General features: G+C 41.7%; 1 protein-coding gene across 1 annotated transcript in view; it reads right to left on the bottom strand.

Moving 5' to 3' along the window:
- Positions 1–12,355: 12,355 nt before the first annotated feature.
- LOC122558226 (dynein light chain roadblock-type 2) overlaps positions 12,356–14,628 on the bottom strand; it is a 22,528-nt gene continuing 20,255 nt past the window's right edge. The window contains exon 4 of the mRNA XM_043706573.1: positions 12,356–12,585. Within this exon, the coding sequence (XP_043562508.1) occupies positions 12,542–12,585 (44 nt within the window). The 3' untranslated portion in view covers positions 12,356–12,541. The remainder of the gene's footprint in view (positions 12,586–14,628) is intronic.

Below are 14,628 nucleotides of genomic sequence, written 5' to 3'. Positions count from 1 at the left end.
CTTAGTAACCTGGTTAAATGGCAATTTTTCAATCTCAGTTTTGAAATTTCCAATTGCTCATCATCCGCAAGAGCTTTTTGAACAAAGAGATCGTCAGGCTTCTATTGCTCTTTGTATGAAGAAATTATTTCTGACATCTGCGCCTGAACGTCCCAATTCTAAATTCAAAGTGTTGTCCTGGTGAGTGGAGACAATTCTTCTCTATATACTCTTTCAAATCCTTTAATCATCCTAAATACTTTAATTATATGTCCCCATAATCTTCTATACCTGAGAGATTACATTACATGCTGAGAGCACCAAAGTACTTCCTTTGTACCATTTCCTGCTCTAATTTGTTCTTTCATAGGGGATTCCACGGTTCTGATATCCTTTCTCCTACCATGCCACCTTTCCTTTCTGCAATTTACAGAATTCTAAAGCACACATTTGGCATTCCTTAATCTTTTGTTTGCTCTTTGGGGCATCTGACAGTGCAGGTGTTAGCCCTCAACTCAAGATTAATGATTCTCATTTTTACCTGATCATCTCCAAATGAATGTGAAAACGTGTTGGAGATGATTGACTGCTCAATTGAGTTTACATCATCCAAACCTACCCATATGCACCATTAACTGTCTCTCTGCCCTTCCCCAAGTTGCATTTTCTGAAGTGGCAAAACAATTCTTCTCTTGATCCTCTACCATCACTACTTACCCTCTTTACCTTTCACCAACGCACACGCACATACTTCCTACTATCACCATCCTTCTCTTCACCTCCTCACTGACCCTCACCTCACCTCTTAACATTTTCCTCACTCCTACCTCCACATATCCATCAGAGCCTGCTATTTCCACTACATCTCATCCCCATCCCCACTTTATCCCAAAGCCCCAACTCACCCCTCGCCTTGACATACACTTACCATCAAACTTTCCAAGCCCCCCCAACCCTTTCCTTACTACCCCACTTTTCATTGATGCCGACAACCAATCTTAGTCCTTACCCCACCTCTCAAAGTCCTAACCTCAACTTTACTCCACTTTCTTTCCAGCTCCATAGCCCTGTGATTCTGCACCCCCACCCTAACTTGCAACTTACACCCCTAGCTTATTTTACCCCCACTTTACCTTGCCTCACATCTTCCAGCTCTCAACCAGCCTAAGTCCTATGATTGCTCATATTCCCGCAGATCTTATGTCTAGTTCACAAACTTACTACTGCCCATCACATTTTTTTCCATTTTATCATGCATGTCTTATACACTTACATCCAGACTTCTGTTTTTCTCTCTCCACCCTACAAATCTATATATATCCACATAATATCCTGGGATAGACAAAGCCCAGGGAGAAATACAGATAGTGGGATGGGGTGTTGCAGTTGTATTTAGTTTTGTTTTCTGCAAACAGTCTATGTAGCTTGTGTGAGAAACAATTGATGAGGAGAAAGAAAGGTTTCTTGACTGGGGTAATCCTTCACATCGCTGTGGCAAACAATATTCTAAATTTTGTGTGAATCCATTCTGAGTGAATCCTATGTCTGATCCAATATGACTTCATATTTAAATGAAGTGAAATGATTGGGAAGTCTCACTGGCGAAAATCCAGGAGATTGGCAATAGGCAATTATGCTTGTTTGAACAACCGTGGAGGTATGATAGCTGAATGGCCTGCTTCTCAACCTCCCAATTTGACAATCCTGGGCACATACAGCCCACCAGTAGTCAGATTTCAGTGTTTCTCTTACCATGGCTTGGTCGCCTTGTATCCAGTTGGCCAGTTACTATAGCTCACATTGCAAAATGCCTTGTGTCAATTCCTCCTCACGATTAATCACAAAATTTTTAAACATACTAAAGTCCATGATTGCAATTGTGAAGTGATTTTATAAAATTTGAATTTGTGATGCATGTTAAAAAAAAACCTTTGTTCATAAGTTTATCCTCAAGAGACAATAACATTTTGATATTTGCAAATCTTCATTTAAGTTGTCACTTCTACAATTCTTGAAATTTTACAGACAGAAAATGTAATAAAAAGGAGACAATAAATATGCCACTCAAATGATTTTTCATTCAGAAACATGTCACCATTGATCTAAACCGGCTTTTCCCTTTGGGAGGCTAATAACATGTTTGACTGGATACATGTAGCCTCTGGGATTGCTTTGCAGTATGGTAGTAAAATTTAAAGATAGCAGAACCATTAAAAGAATAAGGTTTCTTAAGGTACACATGTCCTCTCCTATGGAAGTCCTGCAACCGGTAGGTGAGATGCCCAAATCTCTCCCTTTTCATCTCTAAGTAAGACAGTTTTCCCAAGATGGGAATCCATGTGGAATACATCTAGAAAATTCTCATGGCTGTTATACTATCATAACAACTCCATCAGGTTCAATCAAATTCCATCCAGAAATAGCTTTGAAGGAGATTTGGTTTGGGTGGAACAAGCAGGCGCATGGAAGACGAAATTCAACTCAAGAAAATGTGCGGAGGTCCATTTTAGTGGGAAGAATAGCAGAGAAAATACACGTTACAAGTTTAAAGGAGATTCAAGAACAGAGAGACCTGGGCAACACACTTTAGGTTGAATGTGAACATTTCCAAAAGTTACAGAAGATATTTACTGCAATAGAGATAAGAGATTAGAATGAACTGAACAGACTGGAAAAGGTGATATTGTTCTCCTCAGAGGATTGAAAGCTAAAGTGAGATTTTAAAACTACACTTTCACCGAGCTAAACTTATTTCCTTAGCTGCTTTGAAAAATCTTCCTTCCTGCAGAGGAAACTATTTCTGCATAAAATTCTGGTCAGGTCTTTATAATCTGTCCAAAAACTTTCCAACCTCAGGGTTTCCCTAAGCCAACAAATATTCTTGATTATTTTGAACCAAAAGTAAGCTAATGTATTTCAGTATTTTCTCCCTCTTACATTAAACCCCCCAAAATAAACAAACTTCCGTGAACAATCCAGTAGGCACATGTTGGTTTGAAAGTATGGTTCCGGAAAGACTGACCTAGTTATTGATTAGGAGAGTCACAAAAATAGACTAACAAAAAATAGACTAACTTATTTTCTGTCCGGGAGCAGCGGGAGACAGAGCAGAGGTGACGTGGAGACCAGGAGGGTGCCGTAAAGGTAAGGAGTTTGTATATATTTGGGCAGCGGCTAAACATGAGGTACTATACGTGTAGTAGCTCCCTCCCGCTCCCCCTCTAACCAGATGAAAAAGACTCTGTAAGGTAAGTATTTTATTTTTCCTTTTTCTTTCATATATTTAAGTGCATTGTTTGGTTTTAGTTAGTTGATATAAAGCTAAGGCATACAATGGCAGGGGACCTCAGACCCGTGGCATGTGCCTCTTGCTTGATGTGGGAGCACAGCCGTAATATCATCCCTGACCAGCAATGCAACTTCTCCTCCCTTTTTACTTCCCTCCCTGTCCTATCTGAAGCATCTATATCCTGGAACATTTAGTTGCCAATCAGGCCCTTCCTTCAGCCAAGTCTCTGTGATTGCAATAACATCATACTCCCAGGCACCAATCCAAGCCATAAGTTCATCTGCCTTACTCCTTGCATTAAAGTATATGCACTTCAGGCCACCAGTTCTTTTGCATTCATCTGCTCTCTGTCTACTCTTCCCCTTATTAATGCTCTCTTCATTATTCTTACAGTCTCCACCTCGCTGCCTACTTGTTTTCTCTTCTGGTTCCCAGCGCCCTGCCACATTAGTTTAAAACCTCCCCAACAGCAGTAGCAAAAACTCCCCCAAGGACATTGGTTCCAGTCTGATTCAGATTAGATTAGATTACATTACAGTGTGGAAACAGGCCCTTCGGCCCAACAAGTCCACACCGACCCGCCGAAGCGCAACCCACCCATACCCCTACATTTACCCCTTACCTAACACTACGGGCAATTTAGCATGGCCAATTCACCTGACCTGCACATCTTTGGACTGTGGGAGGAAACCGGAGCACCCGGAGGAAACCCAAGCAGACACGGGGAGAATGTGCAAACTCCACACAGTCAGTCAGATGTGGACTGTGCAATTTGTAATAGTCCCACCTTCCCCAGAACCGGTCCCAATGTCCAACAAATCTGAACCCCTCCCTCCTACACCACCCCTCAAGCCAAGTGTTCACCCTGCCTATTTTTTCATTTCTACGCTGGCTGGCATGTGGCACTGGGAGTAATCCTGAGATCACTACCTTTGAGGTCCTCATCTTTAACTTTTCTCCAGCTCCCTGAATTCCACTTTCAGGACCTCATCTCATTTTTTATTTATATCGTTGGTGTCTATATGTACCAAGTCAACGGGCTGTTCATCCTCCCCTTTTAGAATGCTCTGAAGTCGATCAGTGACATCCCTGACCCGAGCACCTGAGAGGCAACATACCATCCGGGAATCCCATTTCCAGCCACAGAACCGCCTATCTACTCCCCTCACAATAGAATCCCCTATGACTATAGCCCTACGAGTCTTTTTCCCACCCTTCTGAACAGCAGTGCCCCGCCACGGTGCCATGATCTTGGCAACTGCTGCCCTCTCCTGGTGAGCCATCTGCCCCAACAGTATCCAAAACGGTATACCTGTTTTGGAGGGAGATGACCGCAGGGGACACTTGCACTGCCTTCCTACTTTTTTTCTGCCTTTTGGTCACCCATTCCCTGTCTCCCTCAGCAATTCTAACCTGTTCACTAAACATGCTATCCACCACCTCCTCAGCATCACGGATACTCCACAGTGAGTCCATCCACAGCTCCAGAGCCGTCATGCGGTCAAACAAGAACTGCAGCTGGACACACTTCTTGCAAGAGTAAGAGTCAGGAATGTCAGACACGTTCCTGAGCTCCCAATCAAGCAAGAGGCACATGCCATGGGTCTGAGGTCCCCTGCCATTGTAAGCTTAGCTTTATATCAACTGACTAAACCAAACAATGCACTGTGAAGTAAGGCTTTTATTTCTTTCTTATCTTTCTTTTTCATATATTTAAGAAAGAAATAAAAGCCTTACTTCACAGTCTTTTTCTTCTGGTTAGAGGAGGGAGATACTACACGTGTAGTATCTTGGGTTTAGCCGCTGCCCAAATATACATTAAGTCCTTACTTTCCCGACACTCTCCTGGTCTCCACCTCTGCTGTGTATCCCGGACAGGAAAAAGTGGGAAAAATTACCCTTCCTGGCAGCCCTGGCTTCATTTCACCTTCTTTCCTTGCCGCTATTGTCAAATGAAGGATTCAATAATGAGAGATCTCGCTTTCAAGGTGAGAGGTTATAAGTTTAAGGGGGATACATGCGGCAAGTACTTTACATAGAGGGTAGTAGGTGCCTGGAACACGTTGTCAGCAGAGGTAGTAGAGGCGGGCACGGTAGTTCATTTGAGATGCGTCTGGACAGATGCATGAGTAGGTGGGGAGCAGAGGGATACAAATGCTTAGGAACTAGGCGACATGTTTAGATAGTAGATTTGGATCGGCTCAGGCTTGGAGGGCCAAAGGGCCTGTTACTGGCTCGTAAGTTTTCTTTGTTCTATGCCATCAGTTTGAATTTCAAACTAAAAAGAATGGTATTAATATGTAGAAAATCACAGGTTGTGGGTGCAGATTCAACAAAGGGAATTGAAACAACATTTGGAGAAAAAATTGCATGGATATGGGGAAAGAACCTCGGAAGTGGGCTTAATCAAACTGTTTTTAAAAAGAGCAAATGGACTGATGTGTACAGCACAATTTTACAATCACAGTCAGATCAATCCTGTGCTCACCTAATAACTGCAAGAGTGGGTTTTCCAGCAATCTGATTCTCTTCCCTATTGCACTGTTACACCACTGCTACTGCCTTGACCATCTCAACTTAGATCAGGAATTGAACCTCAGAACAGGGCGGTACAGGTGGCTCAGTGGTTAGCACTACTGCCTCACAGTACCAGGGACATTCTCCCCGTATCTGTGTGGGTTTCTTCCCACAGTCCAAAGATGTGTGGGTCAGTAAATTGGCCATTCTAAATTGCCCATAGTGTTAGGTGCGTTAGTCAGAGGGAAATGGGTCTGGGGGGGTTACTCTTTGGAGGGTCGGTGTGGACTTGTTGGGCTGACATCTCAACTTAGATCAGGAATTGAACCTCAGAACAGGGCAGTACAGGTGGCTCAGTGGTTAGCACTACTGCCTCACAGCACCAGGGACATTCTCCCCGTATCTGTGTGGGTTTCTTCCCACAGTCCAAAGATGTGTGGGTCAGGTAAATTGGCCATTCTAAATTGCCCATAGTGTTAGGTGCGTTAGTCAGAGGGAAATGGGTCTGGGTGGGTTACTCTTTGGAGGGTCGGTGTGGACTTGTTGGGCTGAAAGACCTGAAGAAGGGCTAATGCCCGAAACGTCGATTCTACTGTTCCCTAGATGCTGCCTGACCTGCTGCGCTTTTCCAGCAACACATTTCCATCTCTGATCTCCTGCAGACCTCACTTTCTCCTGAAAGACCTGTTTTCACATTGTAGGGAATCTAAATTATTTAAAAAAAAACATTGATTTATATTGTTTCCTGTCACTCCATGTGGCTCAGTTCATTTACAGTGTCATCAAGAAATCAGCCTCAAAACAGGCTTATAAAAGTGTCTTTGAGTGAATGGTTGTTTTCCTTAACTTTCAGTCATTAGATTAGATTAGATTACTTACAGTGTGGAAATAGGCCCTTCGGCCCAACAAGTCCACACCGCCCCGCCAAAGCGCAACCCACCCATACTCCTACATTTACCCCTTACCTAACACTACGGGCAATTTAGCATGGCCAATTCACCTGACCTGCACATCTTTGGACTGTGGGAGGAAACCGGAGCACCCGGAGGAAACCCACGCAGACACGGGGAGAATGTGCAAACTCCACACAGTCAGTCGCCTGAGGCGGGAATTGAACCCGGGTCTCTGGCGCTGTGAGGCAGCAGTGCTAACCACTGTGCTACCCACCTGTGAAGCAACCATAGATTTCTGCCAAAAATCACATTTCTTGGTTAAATCTTCGACCTATGTGCTTCTATATGGCATCCTGCCGATTGAGAATGCAATCCTTTAAGTCTTTAAGGAAGATGAAACATTTCAGTGAACTAGATCCTTACTTTTACTATTTTTCTTTTGAACTCTACATTTCAAACCTAAGCACTTGTTATTGTAAAAATAGCATGTCAACTGTTTTAACTTTAACAATTAGAAATAATGCTTATGATACTTAAAGAGCAAATATTTGGTAACAATCAATTTAATTTTTGAACAACACAGGAAAAGGCTTCAAAAGTATGGTAGAATAATATTTTGATAACTTAAAATTAACAACAGCTACTTTTGATTTGAACTCTAATTAATTTATGATCAAAGAGAAAAACTGTATGAGTTAGGTGGTTCTTTTGGTAGGAAAGCAAGATTATTTGATAGGTTCTGTATACCATCTTTCAACTTCTTGGCTTCAAATGGTTGCTGGAAATAGTTTCAAACTTGTTAGTTGAAGCATAAAAACAGGAAGTGGTGCTCAACAGTAAACCTTTTGTGAACAAACAGCTGTGCCAATGTCTTGTCATACAGCTCTGGGTAGATATTTGAAACCAGAATGTAAGTTTCAATTCCCAACAAGCCAAATGCTTTTCAGAATTGGTTTTGGCAGATCAGTGTCTAAGTGACACTGTGTGGGACAACACAGAAAGATGAACCATTCTCCTACATTCTTGTTTAGTAAATCAGCAGAATAGTAGTAAGTAAAGCTAAACTTGCGTCGGGTTTCCAAACTTCTGTCACTTTTTTTTACAATCTTTAACTTGTATTGTGTCACCATACAGTGCACACTGCAATATTAAACAGACTGGATAAAGGATGAAAGTTTGCTCGTTGAACTGGAGGGTTCATTTTCAGACGTTTCATCACCATACTAGGTAACATCTTCAGTGAGCCTCCGGACAAAGCACTTGCTGGTGTTTCCTGCTTTCAATTGAAATGTTTGGGTTTCCTTGGGTTGGTGATGTCATTTCCTGTGGCGATGCCATTTCCCATGGTGATGTCATTCCCTGTTCTTTTTCTCAGGGGGTGGTAAATGGGATCCAAGTCAACGTGTTTGTCAATGCCATACTTCTAGGAATTCTCGTGCATGTACCTGTTTGGCTTGTCCTAAGACGGATGTATCGTCCCAGTCGAAGTGCTGTCCTTCCTTATCTGTATATAAGGATATTAGTGAGAGAGGGTCACGTCACTTTGTGGCTAGTTGATGTTCATATATCCTGGTGGCTAGTTTTCTGCCTGTTTGTCCAATGTAGTGCTTGTTACAGTTCTTGTATCGCAAGAACTTTATCAGCAAGAACAGTATTGTCAAGCTAATGACCTATGCCTTACCACACACTTCACCTTCAATAACAAAATCTACAGACAAACCAATGGAACACCCATGGGATCTCCAATATCAGGGTTCCTTAGCAGAGACAGTAATACAGAGACTCGAACAAACAGCTCTGCCAACCATCCAACCCAAACATTGGGTCTGCTACATGGATGACTCCTTTGTCATCACTAAATTAAACTAATTAGAGGAAACCTTCAAGACCATCAATAATACCCTTACTGATAAAAAAAATTCATTAAAGAGGAGAAAAACAACAACAAACTACCATTCCTAGACATCAACGTAGAGCGAACAGCCAACAGGGAACTTCAAACTGGCAAATACAGGAAAACAACATACATGGACCAAATATTGAACTACAGAAGCAATCATCCCAACAGCCACAAAAGAAGCTGCATCAGATCATTATTACAATGAGCCACCACACACTGCAGCACAGAGGAACTATGCAGAGCAGAGGAAAATCACCTATACTGTGTATTCAAAAAGAATGGGTACCCAATTAACACAGTCCGCTGATTTCTCAGCAACAAACCCAAACAAGTAGACAAAACGTGTCCAGTAACCTGAGCCACTCTCCCCTACATCAAAGACATCTCAGAAATGACTGCCAGACTACTCAGACCCCTTGGCATCATGGGAGCTCACAAACCCACTAAACAGCAGCTAATGAACTTGAAAGACCCTAAACAGACAACAAGCAAAACTAATGTCATTTACAAAATACTGTGCAAGAACTGTAACAAACACTACATTGGACAAATAGGCAGAAAACTAGCCACCAGGATACATGAACATCAACTAGCCACAAAAAGACATGACCCTCTCTCACTAGTATCCTTAACATACAGATAAGCAAGTACACCACTTTGACTGGGACAACACATCCATCCTAGGACAAGCCAAACAGAGACATGCACAAGAATTCCTAGAAGCATGGCATTCCAACCAGAACTCTATCAACAAACACATTGACTTAGGTCCCATCTAACATCTCCTGAGAAAAAGAACAGGAAATGATATCACCATAGGAAATGACATCACCAACCCAAGGAAGCCCAAACATATAAATAGAAAGCAGGAAACACCAATAGTGCTTCGTCCATAGGCTCACTGAAGATGTTACTTAATATGGTGATGAAACATCTGAAAATGAACCTTCCAGTTTGGCGAGCAAACTTACATCCAGAAACTCAACCTGAGCTACAAATCTTTTCAAATCCCGCTAAGACTGCATAAGGAATGATGCTTTTCCTTATTGCTCCAACTCCCATACCTGCCACTGCTTATGTCAAGTTTTTTTTTAGTTGTATATGACCCTTTGCAACTCACGACAGGATTAAAATAGAGAATACAACAGGACATACCTAAGTATTGCATTAAATTTCAAGATATAATTCACCTAGTCCCTTGGACAATGAAATTCAAAGGTGCATCAAAAGCTTCAATACAGCATGTGTACCACCAAGCCCAGAACATTTACCTCAAAGGAATACAGTATAATTTAATAAAAGCAAAATACTGTGGATGCTGGAAATCTGATGCAAAAAAATAGAGAATGTTTCAGAAACTCAGTTAAAAATTACACACCAGGTTATGGTCCAACAGGTTTAATTGGAAACACACTTAAACCTGTTGGACTATAACCTGGCATTGTGATTTTTAACATTGTACACCCCAGTCCAACACCGGCAATTCCAAATCATTTCAGAAACTCAGCAGATCTGGCAGTACCTCTGGAGAAAGAAATGAACTTCATGTTTGAAGTCTGAAGAAGTCAAACTGGACTCACACCATTAACTGTGTTTCTCTCTCTACAGATAGATACTGCCAGACCTACTCAGTGGAAAAAAAAAACACAAATTTATGCCAGGCCCCAATTTAACCCTTTGAGCTCTGGTATAATCTATACCATCTAATCCATGGATTTCTTGTGAAAACCAACAAAACATTAATTAGATCTGGGTGTCGATTGCCATGAGATATTTGTTCCATGATAACTTGCTTGAGTGGCACATTAATGAATGGGCACATGAACATAGCATTGTTACCAGTGTGCAAAATACCACACAGTGGCATAGCATCTCAGATGCACTGGCATTCAGTGAAGTCAGAAACATATCAAATTACGTTGTTGAGTTCAGCTTTAATGACACAGTCAATGCACAAACAGATGTTGCAATAGAATCCTTTGGGCCAAGCTAATATTTCCAAGAGAAACATCCTTTCAACGGAATGACTCTTGACTCCATATTTCTGATACATAAACGATACAGAGATTGCATCTGAATCTGCAGCTCCAAGAATTTTGTTATACATCCTAATGCAACCCTTGTCATGCTCAAATTCACCTTTAAAATGATCGATCACCCTTTCCTCAACATGTTAATTGAGCGAAATCCAGTAATGGTTTCTCTACAGCCATGTACTGCCTGCCTAGATTCACTGGATGATGTATGTGTAGGAATTTCACAAGTTTAAAACCAAGAATGGCATTGTTGATAACCTCAAAAATGAGGCCCGAGGCATTTGAACACTGAGTAAGTTAGATGCTAAATTGGACAGATTAAAGTGCCCCAAAATAAAACTTAGCAACAGGTGATGTCTGTTGTTTCATGCTGCTAAGCTGGAGGAACACATGCTATTCCTCAATAACAGAAGGCTGCCATCAAGTCAAAAAATATTGTGCCTACTATGCTAGTGATGTGCATATAAATTAAGAGTAATATGAATTTGTGCACTGGTGAGATGTCTGGTATATGGGTTGCATGTCGAAATGACTAGTGGCTCCAGAGTTAGATGTGATTCTGTGATCAGTCAGCATTTGAAGAATGAGAGTAGAAAAGGGTGGCACTGGAAAAAACACAGCAGGTCAGGCAGTATCCTAGGAGCTGGAGAATCGACCGTTTGGGCATAAGCCCTTCATTAGGAATGTCATCCCCGATAAAGAACTTACGCCCAAATCGTCAACTCTCCTGCTCCTCAAATGCTGCCTGACCTGCTGTGCCTTTCCTATTTGACTCTGGCTTCTCCAGCATCTGCAGGCCTCACTTTCTCCTACTTGATGAAGAATCCTGAGTGTGCCAACAGTTTCACAAGCAACAAATTTAAGGTAATCGGTCAAGTGACATGCATTCATACATACAGACCCGTTCCCTGCAAACTAACGAAATATATTTAGGCCCAACTGCTTTTTAAAATTATCCAGAAACTTGGGGAGACTACAGTTTCTCATTTCCCTCTCCAGTCAAACGTCTCAGATAATCAGAGTTGACTTGCCAAGTAATCTGCTTCCTTTTCTCCTATAGTATAAATGGTTACCACTTGAATTTTACATTGTTGTTTTTGCCCTGACTAGTGCATAAATAGCTTTGATATTATCTCTTTTTCAGTGATATAAAAGTAATGAGCTTGTGTTAGGAGTGACAACAAAATGTTTCTAAGTGCAACAATGATGTAGTTTAGGTTGCAAAGACATTGTAAAAATTAGGAAACTTGCGTAGGTTGTGAACACAGGGCCAGGAAAAAACAAGTAAGGGTCCAATGGCTAAATGCTATGCAAAGATGAGATTGATTTGAGAGCAGCAGTTGTAAATCAGCAATTTTTTTCTTTGTTCACTCGTGGGTAATGAGCATATCTGGCTGGCCAGCAACTTTTTTTTTTAATTGCCTGTCCCTAATTGCCCTTGACAAGGTGATGAGCTGTCTTCTTGAACAGCTACAATCCACATGCAGTACATTCACCCACAATGCTCTTAGGGAGGGAATTCCAAGATTTTGACAATTGGCAATAACATTTCCAAGTCAGGACGGTTAGTGGCTTAAATAACTGTCAAAAATATCCTAAACCTTTACAAATTCAAACCTGAGAATCACAGGAAGATGGTTGCACCTCACTGCTAAGAGGGCCAGATCTGTGGTCAAATTCACTGGGTTATGATAAGCCATGTTTATTATGTAAAAGCAGAAAGTAAGGTTGATAAACTATATGAGATGTAACAGAGGTATTTATTTTGAAAGTGTTTTAGAAAATAAAATAAAAATGCATTAAGAATAATTTTGAATCATAACCATGACTGGTCCCTCATACTGTAATAGATTAATTTATTTAACGCTTTTCTGGTAGTCTTTAGCTGAATATTTCTCTCGATGTCTTTTAGATATGTGCACTGAATTCATTCACTTGGATTCTGGATGACAATTAAAAGGTATTCTTTATCTGTAAGGGAAATGAAAAGAACGAGTCAATTCAGAATTAAAGTCTTCTTGCAACTATACAAGTTATAATCTCAATATTTTCTACATGCTTGAGTATCAAGTTTGAACATTGAAAAGAAAGAAAAATTAAACTCCAACATCTCATCTGATTACATGTCACAGCAAATCAGAATTTTTCTTTCAGTTTGAAAAATGTATTTTGAGAACCATTCTATTTGTAGTTGCAAAACTGTAGAGATCTTCATGAAATTTATCATTTGCCACATTTACTATTGATTTGAAGCATAGAATTTTGCTTAACCAACTGTAGGTTACATTGCTTCACTATTATGAATGTCATTGGGTAATAAGAACACTGAGTCCATCCGTATCTGCATCCAGTCTGTGACATGCTGTCATAGAGCAAAAACAAATTAAATGCACAATTCTGCATGTTAAACTCAAACACTATTTCGTCAGTCAGGTAGCAGGAAAAAGATTTCAAATTGTAAATTAATTCAGAATGTCAGATGACTGTTAAAAGGTGCTCCCTGTAGTCTGATTCTACGCACAGCTTAAAAATGTGTTGCTGGAAAAGCGCAGGTCAGGCAGCATCAAAGGAACAGGAGAATCGACGTTTCGGGCATAAGCCCTTCTTCAGGAATGAGGAGGGTGTGCCAAACAGGCTAAGATAAAAGGTAGGGAAGAGGGACTTGGGGGAGGGGCATTGGGGATGCAATATGTGGAAGGAGGTTAAGGTGAGGGTGATAGACCAGAGAGGGGTTGGGGGCGGAGAGGGCGGGAAGAAGATTGCGGGTCAAGAAGGCTGAGGTGCTGAGGCCCCTCCCCTCCTCCCCACCTTTCTCAGTCCCAACCCTCGGACTCAGCACCGCCTGACCTGCTGCGCTTTTCCAGCAACACATTTTTCAGCTCTGATCTCCAGCATCTGCAGTCCTCACTTTCTCCCAGCAAGAGGTCATTGTCCACATTGGAACCAATGATATAGGAAGGAAAAAGGTTGAGATTCTGAAGGGAGATTATAGAGAGTTAGGCAGAAATCTAGAAAGGCGGTCCTCAAGGGTAGTAATACTACGACCTAATGAGGGCAGCAATAGGAGGATAGAGCAGATGAATGTGTGGCTGAGGGAAGTTATTTGGGTGGAACTGAGAAATAAGAAAGGTGTATGGGAGAAGGATTCACATTTCTGGATCATTGGAATCTCTTTTGGGGTAGAAGTGACCTGTACAAAAAGGATGGATTGCACCTAAAGTGGAAGGAGACTAATATACTGGCAGAGAAGTTTGCTAGAACTACTCGGGAGGATTTAAACTAGTAAGGTGGAGGGGTGGAACCCAGGGAGATAGTGAGGAAAGAGATCAATCTGAGATGGGTACAGTTGAGAACAGAAGTGAGTCAAACAGTCAGGGCAGGCAGGGACAAGGTAGGACTAATAAATTAAACTGCATTTATTTCAATGCAAGGGACCTAAGAGGGAAGCTGAAAATGTGTTGCTGGAAAAGCGCAGCATCCAGAGAACAGGAGAATCGACGTTTCGGGCATAAGCCCTTCTTCAGGAATGATTCCTGAAGAAGTGTTTATGCCCGAAACGTCGATTCTCCTGTTCCCTGGATGCTGCCTGACCTGCTGCGCTTTTCCAGCAACACATTTTCAGCTCTGTTCTCCAGCATCTGCAAACCTCACTTTCTCCGCCGAAGAGGGAAGGCAAATGAACTCAGGGCATGGTTAGGAACATGGGCCTGGGATATTATAGCAATTACAGAGACATGGCTTAGGGATGGGCAGAACTGGCAGCTTAATGTTCCAGGATGCAAATGGTACAGGAAGGATAGAAAGGGAGGCAAGAGAGGAGGGGGAGTGGCATTTTTAATAAGGGATAACAAGACAGCTGTGCTGAGGGAGGATATTCCCGGAAATACATCCAGGGAAGTTATTTGGGTGGAACTGAGAAATAAGAAAGGGATGATCACCTTATTAGGTTGTATTATAGACTCCCTAATAGTCAGAGGGAAATTGAGAAACAGACTTGTAAGGAGATCTCAGCTA

The sequence above is a fragment of the Chiloscyllium plagiosum genome, chromosome 17, assembly GCF_004010195.1.
Source record: "Chiloscyllium plagiosum isolate BGI_BamShark_2017 chromosome 17, ASM401019v2, whole genome shotgun sequence".
Lineage (NCBI taxonomy): Eukaryota > Metazoa > Chordata > Chondrichthyes > Orectolobiformes > Hemiscylliidae > Chiloscyllium > Chiloscyllium plagiosum.
The sequence above is the reverse complement of the archived record's forward strand: the minus strand, read 5'-3'. Positions and strand labels throughout refer to the sequence as shown.